The sequence below is a fragment of the Eleutherodactylus coqui genome, chromosome 9, assembly GCF_035609145.1.
Source record: "Eleutherodactylus coqui strain aEleCoq1 chromosome 9, aEleCoq1.hap1, whole genome shotgun sequence".
Classification (NCBI taxonomy): Eukaryota; Metazoa; Chordata; class Amphibia; order Anura; family Eleutherodactylidae; genus Eleutherodactylus; species Eleutherodactylus coqui.
Genome location: NC_089845.1, coordinates 84420690 through 84436105, shown reverse-complemented (window position 1 = coordinate 84436105; position 15416 = coordinate 84420690). Strand labels below are relative to the sequence as shown.

Sequence of the window (15416 nt, the reverse complement as noted above, 5' to 3'; positions counted from 1 at the left end):
TCCAAAAGAAGATGTGAATAGAGCCTTTAAATCTTAATTCCATCCTCCATAGTACCACAAATACTTCAACACACAATAGATACACACATAGGGGCCCATCCATTAAGACCTGCGTTTCGTACACTAGTCCTAATAGGATGCCCATCGTTGGAAGACACGTTTAATATATTAAGAAGTCCATGACATCCTAATCTCTTAGGCCATAAGTGTGCCAAAGGAAAAAAAAATCTATACCAACAATAAACTGGCTTATAATGTATGCCAGTTTTCTGGTGTAAATTATAAGTGTAAAAGGGCGAAACGGTTATGCCCTTTGTCGCTATGCTCCACCCACTTAAATGTAATGTAGGCTGCTTGCACCAAAATTGCTATTTTTTGACACAAGGGAATAAATTCTTCCCGTACAGAATAACCTACACATACAAGATACTCACATCTCCAAGACGAGTGTTCACAAATGTGTGCCATTCTCCATAGGTGTGTCTGCTTGCTTCAGTCAGGTGATGTACTTCTCTAGTAGACGGGAATGGTCGTCCACCACCAGTTAATTCTGAATGCCTACCTGTCATGGTGGTCTTTGTCAAAGTCTGCTGAGTAATCCCATTACTTTGTCCACTTTCATGTGAACCAGGTGGTTGACGGCCAACAGGAGAGGCAGGCGTTATAATCGTAGGGATATTACCTTCCTATAAGAAAAAGAAATCATTTAGTAATCAAGCATCCTCTGGTGAGTAGTTTAACAATTTAGACGCCACTCAAAATCTTTTCTAGGGCTATACCTTTGGCTTTCCAATTAATATCTGTATTGCTAGGCTGAGGTGTGCAAATATTTATCATATTCTAGTTAAGAGAAAAAAGCAAAAACAAAAACCACACAATGGATTTTATTTTGGATTCTTAAAGACCTAACGGCTGAATATAGCCCATTCAATGCTTAATACTGTCATTTATAGGAGACCGTATTACACAGGAAGATGGTTGCAGAGAAGTGAGCCTTTTATTTCCGCATAAGATTTCATCAGCTGTCGAAAGAGTATTTGCTTGCTCATCGGCTGATTGCTGGCATATTCAATGATCAGGTAAACAAAAGTTCATAGTAAGATTTGTGCCCAGTCTTTGACCCTTGTAAAATAACCTTTATTCATAAAATTGCATTTAATTTTTAAGGCATGAAGATAAGCACCACCATTCCATAGACTGCAGTGGTCCTTGAAAGTTTGTGAACCCTCCAGAATTTCCCATATTTCTGCTTATATTTGATGTAAAGCTACATCAGATTTTCACACAAGTCCTAAAAGTAGATAAAGCAAACCAAATAAAACCAATGGGTCAAAAATACTAGACTTGGTAATTTCTTTAATGAGGAAAATGATCCGATATGTCTGCGAGTTGAAAAAACGAACCTTCAGGATTAGCAGATAATTTGAAGGTGAAATTAGAGTCAGGTGTTTTCAGTCAGTGGGATGATAATCAGGTGTGAGTGGGCAACCTGTTCTATGTGAAGAACAGGGATCTAGCAAAGTCTTATCTTTATAGCACATTTGTGGAAGTGTATCATGATACAAAATAAAGGTGATTTCTGAGGACCTCAGAAGAAGAGTTCCTGAAGTTCATCAGGCTGGAAAAGGTTAGAACACCATCTCTAAAGAGTTTACACTCCTGCAATCCACAGTCAGACAGACTATGTACAAATGGGGGAAATGACAGACCATTACAACCCTCCCCAGGAGTAGTCTACCAACAAAGATAATGTCAAAAGCAAGGTGTAGAATAGTCTGCAAGATCACAAAGGAACTCGAGGTAACATCTGAAGCAACTAACGGCCTCTCACATTAGCTAATGTTCATGAGTCCACAGTCATGAAGACACTGACCAACAATGGTGATTATAGCAATATTGCAAGAAAAAAGCAAAAACATTGCTGCCCATCTGTAGTTTGCTAAAGATCACCTGGACAAACCAGGAACAATGGTTTATGGATGCATGATACCAAAATAGAGCTTTTTAGCTTAAATGATGAGCATTATGTTTGCAAAGGCAAAACACTGCATTACAGCATAAAAACATCATACCATCTGTGAAACACCATAGTGGTAGTATTGTTTGGGCTTGTTTTGCTGCATCTGGGCAAGACTGGCTTGACATCACTGATGGAACAATGAATTCTGAATACCCCCAGCAAATTGTAACGAAAAATGCCAGGACATGGTCCGTGAGCCAAATATCAAGAGAACATGGGTCATGCAGCAAGACAACGACCCAAAGCACACAAGTCATTGTACAAAAAAAGTGTTAAAAGAAGAATGAAATTAAAGTATTGGAACGGCCAACTCAAAATTGTCACCTTAATCCTATAGAAATGCTGTGGAAGGACATGAAGCCAGCAGATCATGGGAGGAAACCCACCAACCTAACAGAGTTGAAGCGGTTTTGTATGGAGGAAAGGGCTAAAATTCCAAACTAATGTGCAGGACTAATCAACTACTGGAAACGTTTAAATGGAGTTATTGTTGCACAGAGGGGAAAGGGGCATATCAGATAATGAAAGCATAGGTTCACATACTTTTGCAACTCTCAGACAGGTGATACTGGATCATTTTTCTCAATAAATAAATGACCAAGACTAACATTTTTGATTCGTTTGTTTGATTTGGTTCTCCATCTATTTTTAGGACTTGTGTGAAAATCTGATGTAGTTTTTAGTCAAATATATGCAGAAATCTGGAAAATTCTGAAGGCTTAACAAATTTCAAGCACCGCTGTATATGAACTCAACTTGTACCAAAAAGGTTCATGCGCTCACCATAACATCTACTCCAGGTGCTTCAGTGTTGTTTACAAGCAAGTTTCCTAGAGCTCCATCATCAGGGAATCCAGCTTTAGATTTAGCTGCTCCAGATCCACACAGGCAGGCAATTAATAAACCTATTGGACAAAGCAAACATCAGTTTATCATCCACAGAGAGCATAGCAATAACATTGATATTAAAAGTAGACAGTGGTCTGTAAAAGGCAGGCGCAAGATATCTGCAGATTGCTTCCGCTGCTCAGACCATTACCTGGCAACAGCAATATTTGGTTCTGAAACATAACTGACAAATCGTTTAGCACAATTTAACCCCTTCCCGCTCCAGGCCGTACATTTACGTCCTGGAGCGTTGGGGTATGTATGAAGAGAGGTCACGGGGCGACCTCTCTTCATACAACGCGGGTGTCAGCTGTTCATTACAGCTGACACCTGCGGGCAATAACCCTTTAAAATGCCGCTATCAATTCTGACAGCGGCATTTTAAATCTCACGGAAAATGTTCGGGGGTGCCGTACAGCCCCCCAGCGGAGAGATTGGGGGAGCCGTGCAGGTGTCATGGCAGCCGGGGGCCTTCTGAAAGGCCCCAGGGCTGCCTTGGGACCCCGTGGGGTGGCTTGATATACTGCATTCTGATAGGCAGCCTGACGTAATGCCATAGCATTACGTCATACTGCAGGATCAATCAAAGCATTGCATATTGTAGTCCCCCAGGGGGACTTAAAAGTAAAAAAAAAAAAAAAAAAAATCAATAAAGCTTTTTCGTTTAAAAAAAAAAAAAAAAAAGTAATAAAAAAAAGTTTTAAATCACCCCCTTTTGCCATATCTGTAATTAAAAAATCTAAATCATAAAATAAAAATACACATTTGGTATCGCCGCCTCTATAAAAGTCTGATCTATCAAAGCACCCCATTATTTACCGCACACTGTGAATGTCACCCGAAGCAAAAAAAGAACACCAGAAATGCACTTTCGGTCACCTTGTTTCCCAGGAAAAAAAAAAAAAATCACAATAAAAAGCGATCAAAAAGCCGTATGTATTCCGAATTAGTAGTAACGGAAACTACAGGACATCCCACAAAAAATGACCCCTCGCTCAACTAAGCCGACGGAAAAATAAAAAAAGTTATCGCGCGCACAAGATGACCGCAGAAAATAATTGAAAAAAAAAGTAAATGTCTTTGAATTTAAAAAAAAAAAATTAAAAATACAAGTCTGGTATCGTAGCAATCGTACTGCCCATAGAATAAAGTTTTCATGTCGTTTTTGTTGCAGTTTGTGCGCTGTAAAAACAAAACGCACTGAACGGTGGAGTGTCATTTTTTTTTTCATTTTACTCCACTTTGTAAAAGTTTTTCAGTACATTATATGGTACAGTAAATGGCACCATTTAAAAATACAACTCGTCCCACAAAAAACAAGCCTTCACACAGCGACGTGGATGGATAAAGGATTTATGATTTTTTTTAAAAGAGGGGGGGGGGGGTGAAACAGAAAGGGAAAAAAGGGCCGCGTCATTAAGGGGTTAATGTTATACTGGGTTGCACTGGATTTGGACCACTGGTAAGGCCAAGTTGTCGTCATGCACTGTAGTCAATGGAAGCCAGCCATCACCTTTCTCTGTGTGCACAGCGAAAGTATCACGTGATTACACATTACTGCCCACCGGATTATCCCGCACTGCCAGCACATCATGCGCTGTACTGCGCTGCCTCAACAGGCGGGACACGCACGGCAGATCCAGAGAGTTGAGCATGGTGTCTTTGGGGGAGGGGGGAAGGGGGGGTGCGCCATGACTGACTCCGCTGCGATATTCCGCTGGCAGAGTCAGTCACAGCTGTGGACATGAGGCCTTATGGTTGTACATGAATAACACTGACAGAGTACAGCGATACCACTATAATTATATATTTTAATTTTTATATGAAAAAACAAACACACAGCTTGAAAAAAGTCAAATATGCAATACTGCAGGGCAGGCTCAATCACCATATCCCCTAGTAGCATGCAGAAAGTCAGATTGCAATATGAGTGAGCTAAAGGGTCAAGTGTCGGCTAACGTGTGTGTGTGCGTGTGTGTGTGTGTGTGCGTGTGCGTGTGCGTGCGCGTGCGTGTGTGCGTGCGTGTGTGCGTGCGTGTGTGCGTGCGTGCGTGCGTGTGTGCGTGCGTGCGCGTGCGCGCGTGCGTGTGCGCGTGCGCGTGATTACTCTATATATGTATTTTATTATATATAACCGAAATAGGCAAAGTGTTTACACACACTCTACACCTCTTCATACCTTACACATCTCCAGCCCCTTTACCTTCTGCATCGCCCCATTACTTGTAGTATGTAAGCTCGTTGGAGCCGGACCCTCACTTCTGTTTCCTTCAATTGATTACTACATGTAACTGTGGTTTTGGTTTTGTCCCCCCGTTTTGTAAGCGCTGCAGAATAAGTTGGCGCTATATAAAGATTATTAAGTAACCTCCATACATAGATAGGACAGGATCCACCATTTACAATAAGTGATGGACACAAGTCACCTCTTCCCCTCCCTGCATAATGAACTCTGTACATGTCACAGAACATGCCAAGAACACTCTCCCATAGAAGTTAATGAGTCATATCCTGACAATTGTTGTTGTTCCTCTACAAGTATCTCTTTGAATGCATTCAACACTAGCTCAGAAAAGATGCTCGTTCACCAATTTATATATAGACAATAGAATATACAAGTTAAAAATATGAAAAAAATAAGAATTATGATGATTAAAAAATATGTATATATTCTCATCATCTGCATTTCCATCCATATCTATACACACACAGTAATATATCTCTGCCTGTATATATCTAAATAAAAATGTATAGGTGTTTTCCTGGGATATATCATTACGAAAGGTCATCAATAGTTGATCGGCTGGGGTCCCAAATGCTGGATCCCAGTTGATCAGCTAATTGGGCGCCTGCTCTCAGCGCTACAACAGACAAGGAACGGAGCAGAAGCTATGCCTGCAGTTACAAGCAACAGCCACTAGATGGGTCAAACCAGCAGCTTCCACTCCATTCCCCTGTGGGCTGTGACGCAGTCAGCGAGTGACCCATCAGCTGATCTGCCATTATCCTGAGCGGCTTACTCCAGGCGATCAAGTATTGATCATTTTTACCTGGAAAACTGCTTTAGCTATTCTTGTGCTTCTATTTTTATTGAGTTCAATCTTGTCTCCATACAAAGGGCAGAGCCCCTTTTATTCCATATTCAACTTCATCGATTAGACAACAATATGGACTTACAAAGAAGAAAAGCAAACAGAATCGCTGACAGGATCATCACGAGAATAGCCAGACCTCCAAGAGACACGTTTGTACTTGAACGCGTGTCGCTGCAAGTGCGGCCATCTGCACAATTACACTTTCTCACAGTAATGTCCTTTGGAAAGATCCGACCCAGCTGATCAATTAGCTTCAGTAGAATCGTATAAATTCCAACTGGAAGGCTATTGCCGTTTTCTTCTATCTGTGCACTCTTGCCTACAGAAAGATAAATGTATGAATAAAAGGTCAATTCTTAACTCTACCAGTATGGTAAGTTTTGGGCTAAGGAACGAAATTCTCTCAAACCAAGTAGAACATTTTATGGTGACAAATATTTTAAGTCATTTGCCATACCTGGCGTTCAGAACTCAGAGACAGCAAAAAATATCCCACTGGGAATATGGTCATCGATACATGTTGGCATAACAGTCTATAAGTTGGGTTAGTCAAAAGCATTCAGTCACAGGCTATTCAGCAAGAAATGTAAAACATTTTATCAACGGTATGAAGAGGTAGCGCTAGAGGAACTAAGCCGTAATGTGTTTTTATTCGTAAACGCATAAATTGTATAAAACATAACCACCGTACATACCGTTCTGAGAAACAATGTTCCACCTTGATGCGGCAGTTGGATCTCTACCGAGATCCAAGGCAAAAATGTAATTGCTGTTACCGGGTATGGCATCATCATCTTGTATTGTAATTATTACAGATCTTTTGTCAGTTTGGCAATAATAGAAATTTAGTTCACTTCTTGGTATATTTGGGGTGTTGTCACTCACATCCTCAATAATAATTACCAGTGTGCAAGTACCAGACTTTCCACCTAGTTATAAGGGAAATTAAAAATTAAGATTATCCACGTATTGAGAACTGGATACACATTATAGCCACACTTGCTCAACGTCTTCTGTGTATGAAAAAGTCTTTATCAATTTTGAACAATTTTAAAGCTCTCTGCTTGCTGTTAGTCAGTGCGAATCTGTTTTGTTTTTTTAATGAAAATCTATCCGGATCATGTAATGGACATACAGGCGCATTGTCACTCCACCTTATCTGCCATAGGAGAACACTGGAGGTTGAACGTCACAGTATTAGCATAATGTTATCAAGATTAGTGAGCAACAGTGGAAATCAAGCAAAAACTTACATTTCTAAATTAAAATTCTTGCAAAGAAAAAAAAAAAAAGTGATTTTGGTCATGTGATGCATCCAATGCATGACCTAGATCCCAGAGGCAACTGCAGCAGTCACATGCTATTAGTCAAATCATAATCCTAAGCAGGCACCTGTACATGGATGGATGTAACTGCTAAGGCCTGTGATTTGTGAGTGATCACAGGAGTGGCACATGACTGCGGCAATCAATTCTGGGATCAGATCAGCAGCACTGCATAGGGAGTATGACTTTTTTATTTTCCACCTTTATGTGCTCCCTGCGCTTTTTTGGTTTCACATCTCAGAAAACCTTTTTTTTTTTTTTTTTTTTAAACTAAACATTTTTATTGAAGTTATATCTTTGAATACAATTACCCCTTCATTTCTACACATTTCTACAAGCATAAGCATAATATACATAGGACTATGAAATATATTGTGATGAAATCCAAACTGGAAAATGTGGAAGTATATAACTGTTGTGGTATCAAAACCATCTTCATAAGGCCGCCTGCACACGGGCGGAAATCCCGCCGCGGGATTTCCGCCACTGAAAGTTTGCATAGGAGTGCATTACAATACGCACTCCTATGCAGACGGCCGCGCGAAATCTCGCGCGGTAAACAAACCGCGGCATGTCCTATTTTTGTGCGGGGCACGCACTCACCCGGCCGCCGACTCCGGTGTGCGCATGCGCCGGCTGCGCGGCAGCCGGCACATGAAAGAGCCAGGGCCGCCAGGCGCGGGTGAGTACGCGCTCGTCCCTGCAGGCTCTCGGGTCGGGTCCCGCGGCGAGAATTCTCGCTGCCGGATCCGACCCGCTCGTGTGCAGGCGGCCTAAGATTTCCCCTGCCTATTATCAACAATGGGGTACGATTCCAGACCTAGACCTTATCCTTTAACTTTCGAACCATTGGAAGCAAATTCGCAGAAATAAAGTCTTGATGCTTTAAAGATGTCACAACTGGTATAATTGAAAGTAAGCACCTAAACAGAGGCGGCTAATAAAAAGAATAAAAGGCTTACTTTGGTCTGTTGCCAAATAGGTTACATTGTATGTATGGTTTGGAATTTCTTTTGACTCATAATCCAAAACTTTGGCTGTGGTTATCCGGCCTGTATCTGCATTAATGTTAACCAAGGAGAGCTGATCGGTCAAAATCCTGTACCTATGGTAAAAAAAGTGGACATTATGACATTCAAAGCAGGAAAAAAAAAAAAAAAAGTCTACGAGAAGGAACATTGTTAAATGGGTTGACCAGGATTAGAAAGACATGGCTGCCTTTTAAATCAGTGCTACACCTGTCTACAGCTTGTGTGTGGTATTGTGGCTCAACCCCTTCACTTCATTGTAGCCAAGCTGCAATACCGGACAGAACTCATCTACAGGTATAATGACATTTTTGAAAGACGTAGCCTTGATTTTCTAATCCTGTACCACCCCTTTAATTTTTATATTCCAGACAAAAGAAATCTAAAACTATAAAGACTAGACTTTAAGGGGCAGAATTACTTAGACTGCCCTTTTTATATGCAGTGCTGGCATGAAGTGCGCCAAATGTATTAAAAGAGGAACAAGCTTCCAGCCGCCTGTTTGCCAGATATGAAATTGAAGAGCTGGTGTAGATTTGAGTTCTAGTTTATGCCAGTTTCTGGCAAAAGTATAATAAATATGATGGGCTGTGAGCAGCCATGCCCCCTAGCGCTAAGGCCAACCCAATATGTTTTTTCTTTTTAAAGTGTAGAGACAAGAGATGAGCGAGAATGCTCGTCCGAGCTTGATGCTCGTTCCAGTATTAGCATACCCGAAAGTACTCGTTACTCGAGCGAGCACCATGTGGTGGTTGAGAAAATTTCACACTCGCCTCCCCACATGTTTATTTTTTGCTATTTTTAGCATTACAAAAAGCTCGGCTCAAGTAACGAGCACATGAGCATTTTGATGCTCACTCATTTCTAGTAGGGACTAATGCAAAATACCAGAAAGTCGAACTTTTTTTGTGCACAAGATGGCGTGCTCCAGGATGTGCAACATTTCTAGGCCAGTTTTCTGGCATTTAATGCTCAATTAATCTGCCTTCATGTCTTACAAATATATCAAAAGAACAAAAAGGTGATGTTGTACCGGATTCCAGAACTGCTTTTAGTTTCAGGGTCGGTAGCTGGGAAGTCTCCAAGACTAGTTCCGATTGTCTGATTTTCTTTTGTGCGTATTTCTTTAATTGCGGGATGACACTCTGGTCCTTCGTCCACATCTTTTACGATGACAGTAACTGGAATAGTGCTTACACCACTGCTTTTTGTCCCAGACACGGTTGTAAGCTTCACTTCATTAGCAACTGACACTTGCAACAAAAACTGTTTGATTTCTTCATAGTTTATTCCCTAAACAGAGGAAAATTTGTCATTGCAGCTGCCCACATTTCATGTCACTATCCCGCAATAACCTAGTACATGATGTACCCCCTCCTGTTGCTCTGCATGTTCATAACATAACGTACACCAGATAAATAATCCTGTTACTTTAAAACATGTATGTATGAGCATTACTGCAACTTATACAAAAAAAAAAAAAGACCTGTCACATAAGCTGCATGTCTGATTCCAGCCTATAGAGAAGCCTACAGGAAGAACAGCAGAAAAAGATTCACCATACCCAAAGCATGTTGAAAAAAATGCCATATACCAAAATGCATTGTATGTGGTGCGTTTCATATTCCAATACGGACTCTCTGCTGCTCCCCAGGTTGGAGGAAAACTACATGCTCCCCCTTCCCAGCTGCATACATTTCTTTATATGTGACATCTCTCCTTCCCTGCTATAAATCGCACTCAGCTGCAGTACTCAAATCAGTCAGACTGATTTTGCAAGAAATTCAGTTCTCCTGCTTAGTGTACTGCTATATACTATAAGCGTAGGAGAAAAGCGTAAACATTTTAAATTAATTCCATTTGCAGATATTTCTGTGCAAAAATCCATCCAAGAAAAAAAAAAAAAAAAAAAAGCATATAAAAAGGTGTCCATTGCCTTTAAAGAAACATCTGGGGAGAACCAAAAAAAAGCTGCGTGTAAGACCAGCTTTAAGGAAATGCATGACCTATTTTTATTTTTTTTACTAGTTAAAACCAGATAGTGAGGCATTCTTTTTTCTAACCCATTTTTAAGTTTTGTGTGATATTTTATTTTTCATTCTATTTTGTGTACAGCAGCCACATGGACCATAGGAACCAATTGACAGAAGAGATCGCTTGACATCTATCGAAGAGTGTTGTGGACATGCACTGTGTCACTGTGGAAGAAGACAGAGGAGCGAGCTGTGGTCATCACCTACTGTGAATGCGGAATCCTTTGTTATCTATTAATAGGCATTAATGCCCCATTTACACTGATAGTTTGAGCCATCATCTTTGCATACTTTATAGTAAAAAATTAGCTACTATAGAATACGCAAGTGGAGCGGTACACTGTTGCAGCCGCTAATAGAATACAGCTGCTTTGTATATTCAAACAGCTGTAATGTTCTCCACTCTGACTGCCAGTGTCCCTGCTGTGAATTCCCAGCAGGACACAGGCAGAGAGAATCTTATCAGTGCAGCAGGCTGATAACAGCCTGCTCCACTGATAATAGCTGATCACTCAGTTCTAGCATGCTAGAATTCAGCAATCAGCGACTTGTGCACAAAAACTGCACCAAACTGCACCTGGATTTAGACAGAACAAGGATTGCTCAAGACGGCTTTGAGCGATTCTCGTTGTGTCTAAAAGGGACTTTACCTGTCATTATAATCCTGCTTGTGATAATGGGAGGATAATAGAAAAGTGAGCTTTACAGAAGTGTTAGTTTATTAAGAGGTTCAGTGATCGCTGTGAATACTGCAGGATTTCAGAATTTTTTCTTTTAACAAAAATAATTTCAAAGAAATGCAAACATTTTCAAAAAATGTTTAACATAATAACAGGTCATTTTTTGGTGACACATTCTATTCAAGAGATGTCCCACCAATTTACAGCAATTTGTAAGAAGCAAATCTGTAAATGAAAAAGCAATGATATGAACAAAAATGGATTACCTACCTTTAGAACATGAAGAAGGCCCTCATTTGTCTTTGAATCAGTAGTCATGTTGAAATAACCCAACTCATTTCCTTTGACGATACTGTAGACAGCTCTCCAGTTTGCCGTCTCACGCATGTCATTGTCCACTATAGGAATTCTCAGTATGACCATTCCACTTTCATTTTCATTTACATCTACGCGATACTGATAGACGGAAGCAAAAAAAAAAAAAAAAAACAAACAAAACGTAAATGCAGAATACAGAACATGGGATGATCCAGTCACCAGCTGCAGTGCTTAGGCAGAACCGAACAAGATGTGTATCTTTTTGAAGCATTCTAGAGCGTCAAATGAATTCTCATACTCCAGAGTAATATGGCTGCAAAACATTGGTGGCTAGATGCAGGCAGGGTCAAACGTAATGCAGCAGTGTCCTACTTCACTCACAACAGAGCACCAACTATACAGGATCAGCTGTTTGAACCAGGGAGCTAGCTATTTTTATTTTGAGTAAAGATCTTTTAAAAGAAGATAAAAAAACTTGCTTTATAAGTTATGCATAAATAACAATTCCTCAACAAGCATAACGCAGAGTCATGCCTAACGCTCCCTTTACAGTCATGGTAACATTCAAATTTTCTGTCTTCCTCTTATTTAATCACCATCGACCAAGGGGAATTTAACGGATCGGTATAGCTATGAAGATTAGCAGAACACTTGTCAATTCTAATTACATAGCGGGAATTGTTAGAATGGCAATTTTTTATATAACTCCATTCCCAAAAAAGTTGGAATGCTGTATAAAATGTAAGTAAAAGTGAAAAAACAAAAAAAAACAAAAAAAGAGTGCAATGACCTGGAAGTCTCATAACCTGATATTTGTTCCACCGTGAACAAAAAAATGAAGGTAAAAATTTTCCATTTCATTTTTTAAAAAAATGTACTTGTTCAGAAGTTGACGGCAGCAACACACAGAAGTTGGGACAGGTATAACGGAAGGCTAGAAAAGTGGTGTGAATGTAAACAGTTGGAGGGGCAATTTTATACAGTCAAGTGACTTTAAAGAGCATGTTAGAGAGGCAGAGTCTCTCAGAAGCAAAGATGGTCAGATGTTCACCAATCTGAAAAACTTTTCTAAAATTATTTCAGTTTTTTTGATAATGTTCCTCAGTGTAAAATTGCAAACACTTTTGATATTATGTACTGTAAATGGTGGGATATTCAAAGATTCCGGAAAAATTTACATACACAAGACCGACGGTCAATACTGGATGCTTGAGATCTACGAGCCCTCAGGTGGCACTGCATTAAAAGCAGGAAAGGTTCTGAAATGCAAATTGCTGCATGGGCTCAGGAATACTTCCAGGAATCAGGATCTGTGAACACACCGTTCGCTGTGCAATCTACAAATGCAAGCTAAAGCTGTTTCATGCAAAGAAGCAGCATTTTCTGGGCCAAAGCTTATTTAAAATGGACTGGGGTAAACTGGAAAACTGTTCTGTGGTCAGTGGAATCAAGATTTTAAATTCTTTTTAGAAACCATGGGCACCTTGTCCTGCAGACTAGAGGAAAGGGGCCATCCAGCTGGTTAGCGCCGAGTTCAGAAGCTTGCATCTCTGATGGTATGGGGTTGCATTTGTGCCTATGCCATGGACAGCTTACACATCTTGAAATACACTATCAATACTGAGCAGTATATAGAGGTTTTACAACAACATATGCTCCCATCCAGAGAGAAGCTTTCAGGAACGCTCTTGCATATTATGGTAAGGATGCTAAACCACATACTGTATCCATCACAATAGCATGACTTCAAAGAAGAGTCCGGGGGCTGAACTGTCTTCCTGCAGTCCAGACCTTTCACCAATAGAAAACATTTGGCGTGTTATGAAACAAAAAAAAAATTCAGCATAGACGACCCAGGACTGCTGAGCAGCAAGAATCGGATAACATTCCTCTCCAAAAATTCCAGCAATTTGTCACTTCTGACTCTAGTAAAAATGACAGGGGATGCTACACAATGGTAGACACACTCCTGTTCCAACTTTTGTGAGATGTGTTACTGCTAACAATTTTTTTAAAAATGCATTAATTAAAGGAATTTTAAAAAAATGGCTCGCTTTCACCTTCTGATAAGTGTTCTGTTGTAAATAAAATATGGTTATACAAGGATTTCCAAATGATTGCATTTTTTTTCTCTTTACACTTATCTACGTTTTACACAGCGTACCAACTTTTTTGGAATTGAGGTTGTAGTTTCTAACACAAACAAGAAAAAAAAAGGTGGTGGGGGGGGGGGGGGGGGGGGGGTTTCCAGGCAATTTTTAGTAACAACCTATCCTCAGGATTGATTTTCATGGAGCTCCACCTGTAATAACCGTCGCCAGCCACTAAACAAGTGTTGGGAGCAATCTGCTTCTGCTCCGCGAACGGTGTTGTAGCACTGACAGCGGGCACCCAAACATCCAAGCGGCAAACTGGGGTCTGCCGCTTGGAAACCCGATTGCCCAGGGTTCCAAGCGACAGACCCCAGCTGATCAACTACTGAGGACTTATCCTGAGGATTGGTCATAAATAGAAATTGGCCAGGAAGCACCTTTAATTAGTATGTTTAATCTGGACTTTATTCTGGATCCCATTTATGTACCAAAATAAACTCAATACCCCCAAAGTTGTATCATTCTGTACCATTACTCCACAGGCCCAGTATTCAACTATTATAATATAAACTTAGAATGGCTAATAAAATGAAACACTTACAGAGTCTTGAACAAAAGATGGAGCAAAATCATTGATGTCAACGACCGTTATAGCCATTGTTCCAGTGGAAGATAAATAGCCAATCTTTCCACCCATATCACGGACTTCAACTATAAGGGTGTAGTGATCTAGAGTCTGAAACATAAGGAAAGAAAGTGCAAATAGGTCAATGTATGAAATCAAATATGGTCGCAATGGCAACACCGCTCTGTATGATGTGGCCATTGAGGACAGAAACAGCTGTGTGCAGCTGAGTTATGTCACTTCCACAAGTCCAACAGAAGTCAATGGGAATTACACAAACAGCATAGCACAGCAAACTCCCATTAACTACTACAAGAGTTACTAAAACCACACAGAAAAGCCAGCTCAGTTGTTTCCATAACATCAGCCATCTCAGTCAGGCTGAGGGCAATGGGGGTTACAACTAGAGAGGTCTGTTCTATTTTGTGCGTTTAGCACACCTCATCAATGCCACCTTCACAGAAAATAAAAATAAAAGTAAAAAACAACACACAAATACATGGCATCAGCACAAGGTTACTAGCATACTACACATTGTATTAAACTAGTGTTGTATATTCCATGCAGTACAGTTAGAAATGCATATATGTCATAAGAAAATATAGTACCTCTCTATCAAGCCTGTTTGAAGTTGTAGAGACTATGCCATATTCTGAATCTATGCTAAACATAATAGGCGATGGAGGAATTTGGCGAATAAGATAATATCTCAGCAGGGTGTGTGCTGTGCCTGGTTGGTCCCTGTCTGTAGCATTTAGTCTTCCCACTGGCGCCCCTACATGAGGAAGAAAAAGGCAAGCAAAACATTAATAGAACTTCACGAGCAAAACACACGTTTGATAATTAATTCAATAGTAGGTCATGTAAAATTACTTTAAAAAAAAGGTTTACTAAAATTACAGTGCACCTTAAGTGACCATTGTGGATCTCAGAGTTTAGTTGTGAAGTTAATTTTACTTTGAGAGAGTAAATCGACTAATTCCTAATAAATATATCTTCTGAAATTCTATCAAAATCGCAAAATAGAAGATGTCAAGCGTTAGGTCTCTGCCAAATCTTAAATCAAAAATGATTGTGGTAATCTATCAAGTGACCTGCTTTCTGCAAGATTTTCAGACTCCTTAAGGCCCAATGTCCACGGGCGGATTTGAATTGTAGAATCTTTGCAGGGCACCTGTGCGGAAGATCCACAATTCAAGCTGCCCATAGAGAAGCATTGGCATCTGCAACTGAATTCGAGCATGTAGATTTGTTTTGCAGATCTTTTGATGCGGGAAAAAAAAAAATTCCAGCATGCTGCATTTCACTGCA

At 40.2% G+C, this 15416-nt stretch overlaps 1 protein-coding gene across 2 annotated transcripts in view; it reads right to left on the bottom strand.

Annotated features, from left to right (window-relative positions):
* The window catches only part of LOC136579229 (desmocollin-2-like), a 36583-nt gene that overhangs the window by 5827 nt on the left and 15340 nt on the right, over window positions 1-15416 (bottom strand). The window contains exons 7-15 of one of the 2 annotated variants that reach the window (XM_066579646.1): window positions 14714-14880; window positions 14082-14216; window positions 11340-11525; window positions 9390-9649; window positions 8291-8433; window positions 6699-6932; window positions 6086-6322; window positions 2804-2925; window positions 563-686 (exon numbers count right to left, since the gene is read on the bottom strand). In XM_066579646.1, the coding sequence (XP_066435743.1) occupies window positions 563-686; window positions 2804-2925; window positions 6086-6322; window positions 6699-6932; window positions 8291-8433; window positions 9390-9649; window positions 11340-11525; window positions 14082-14216; window positions 14714-14880 (1608 nt within the window). Of the gene's footprint in view, window positions 1-434; window positions 687-2803; window positions 2926-6085; window positions 6323-6698; window positions 6933-8290; window positions 8434-9389; window positions 9650-11339; window positions 11526-14081; window positions 14217-14713; window positions 14881-15416 lie in introns of both variants that reach the window. The other variant, XM_066579645.1, reaches the window with a different exon arrangement.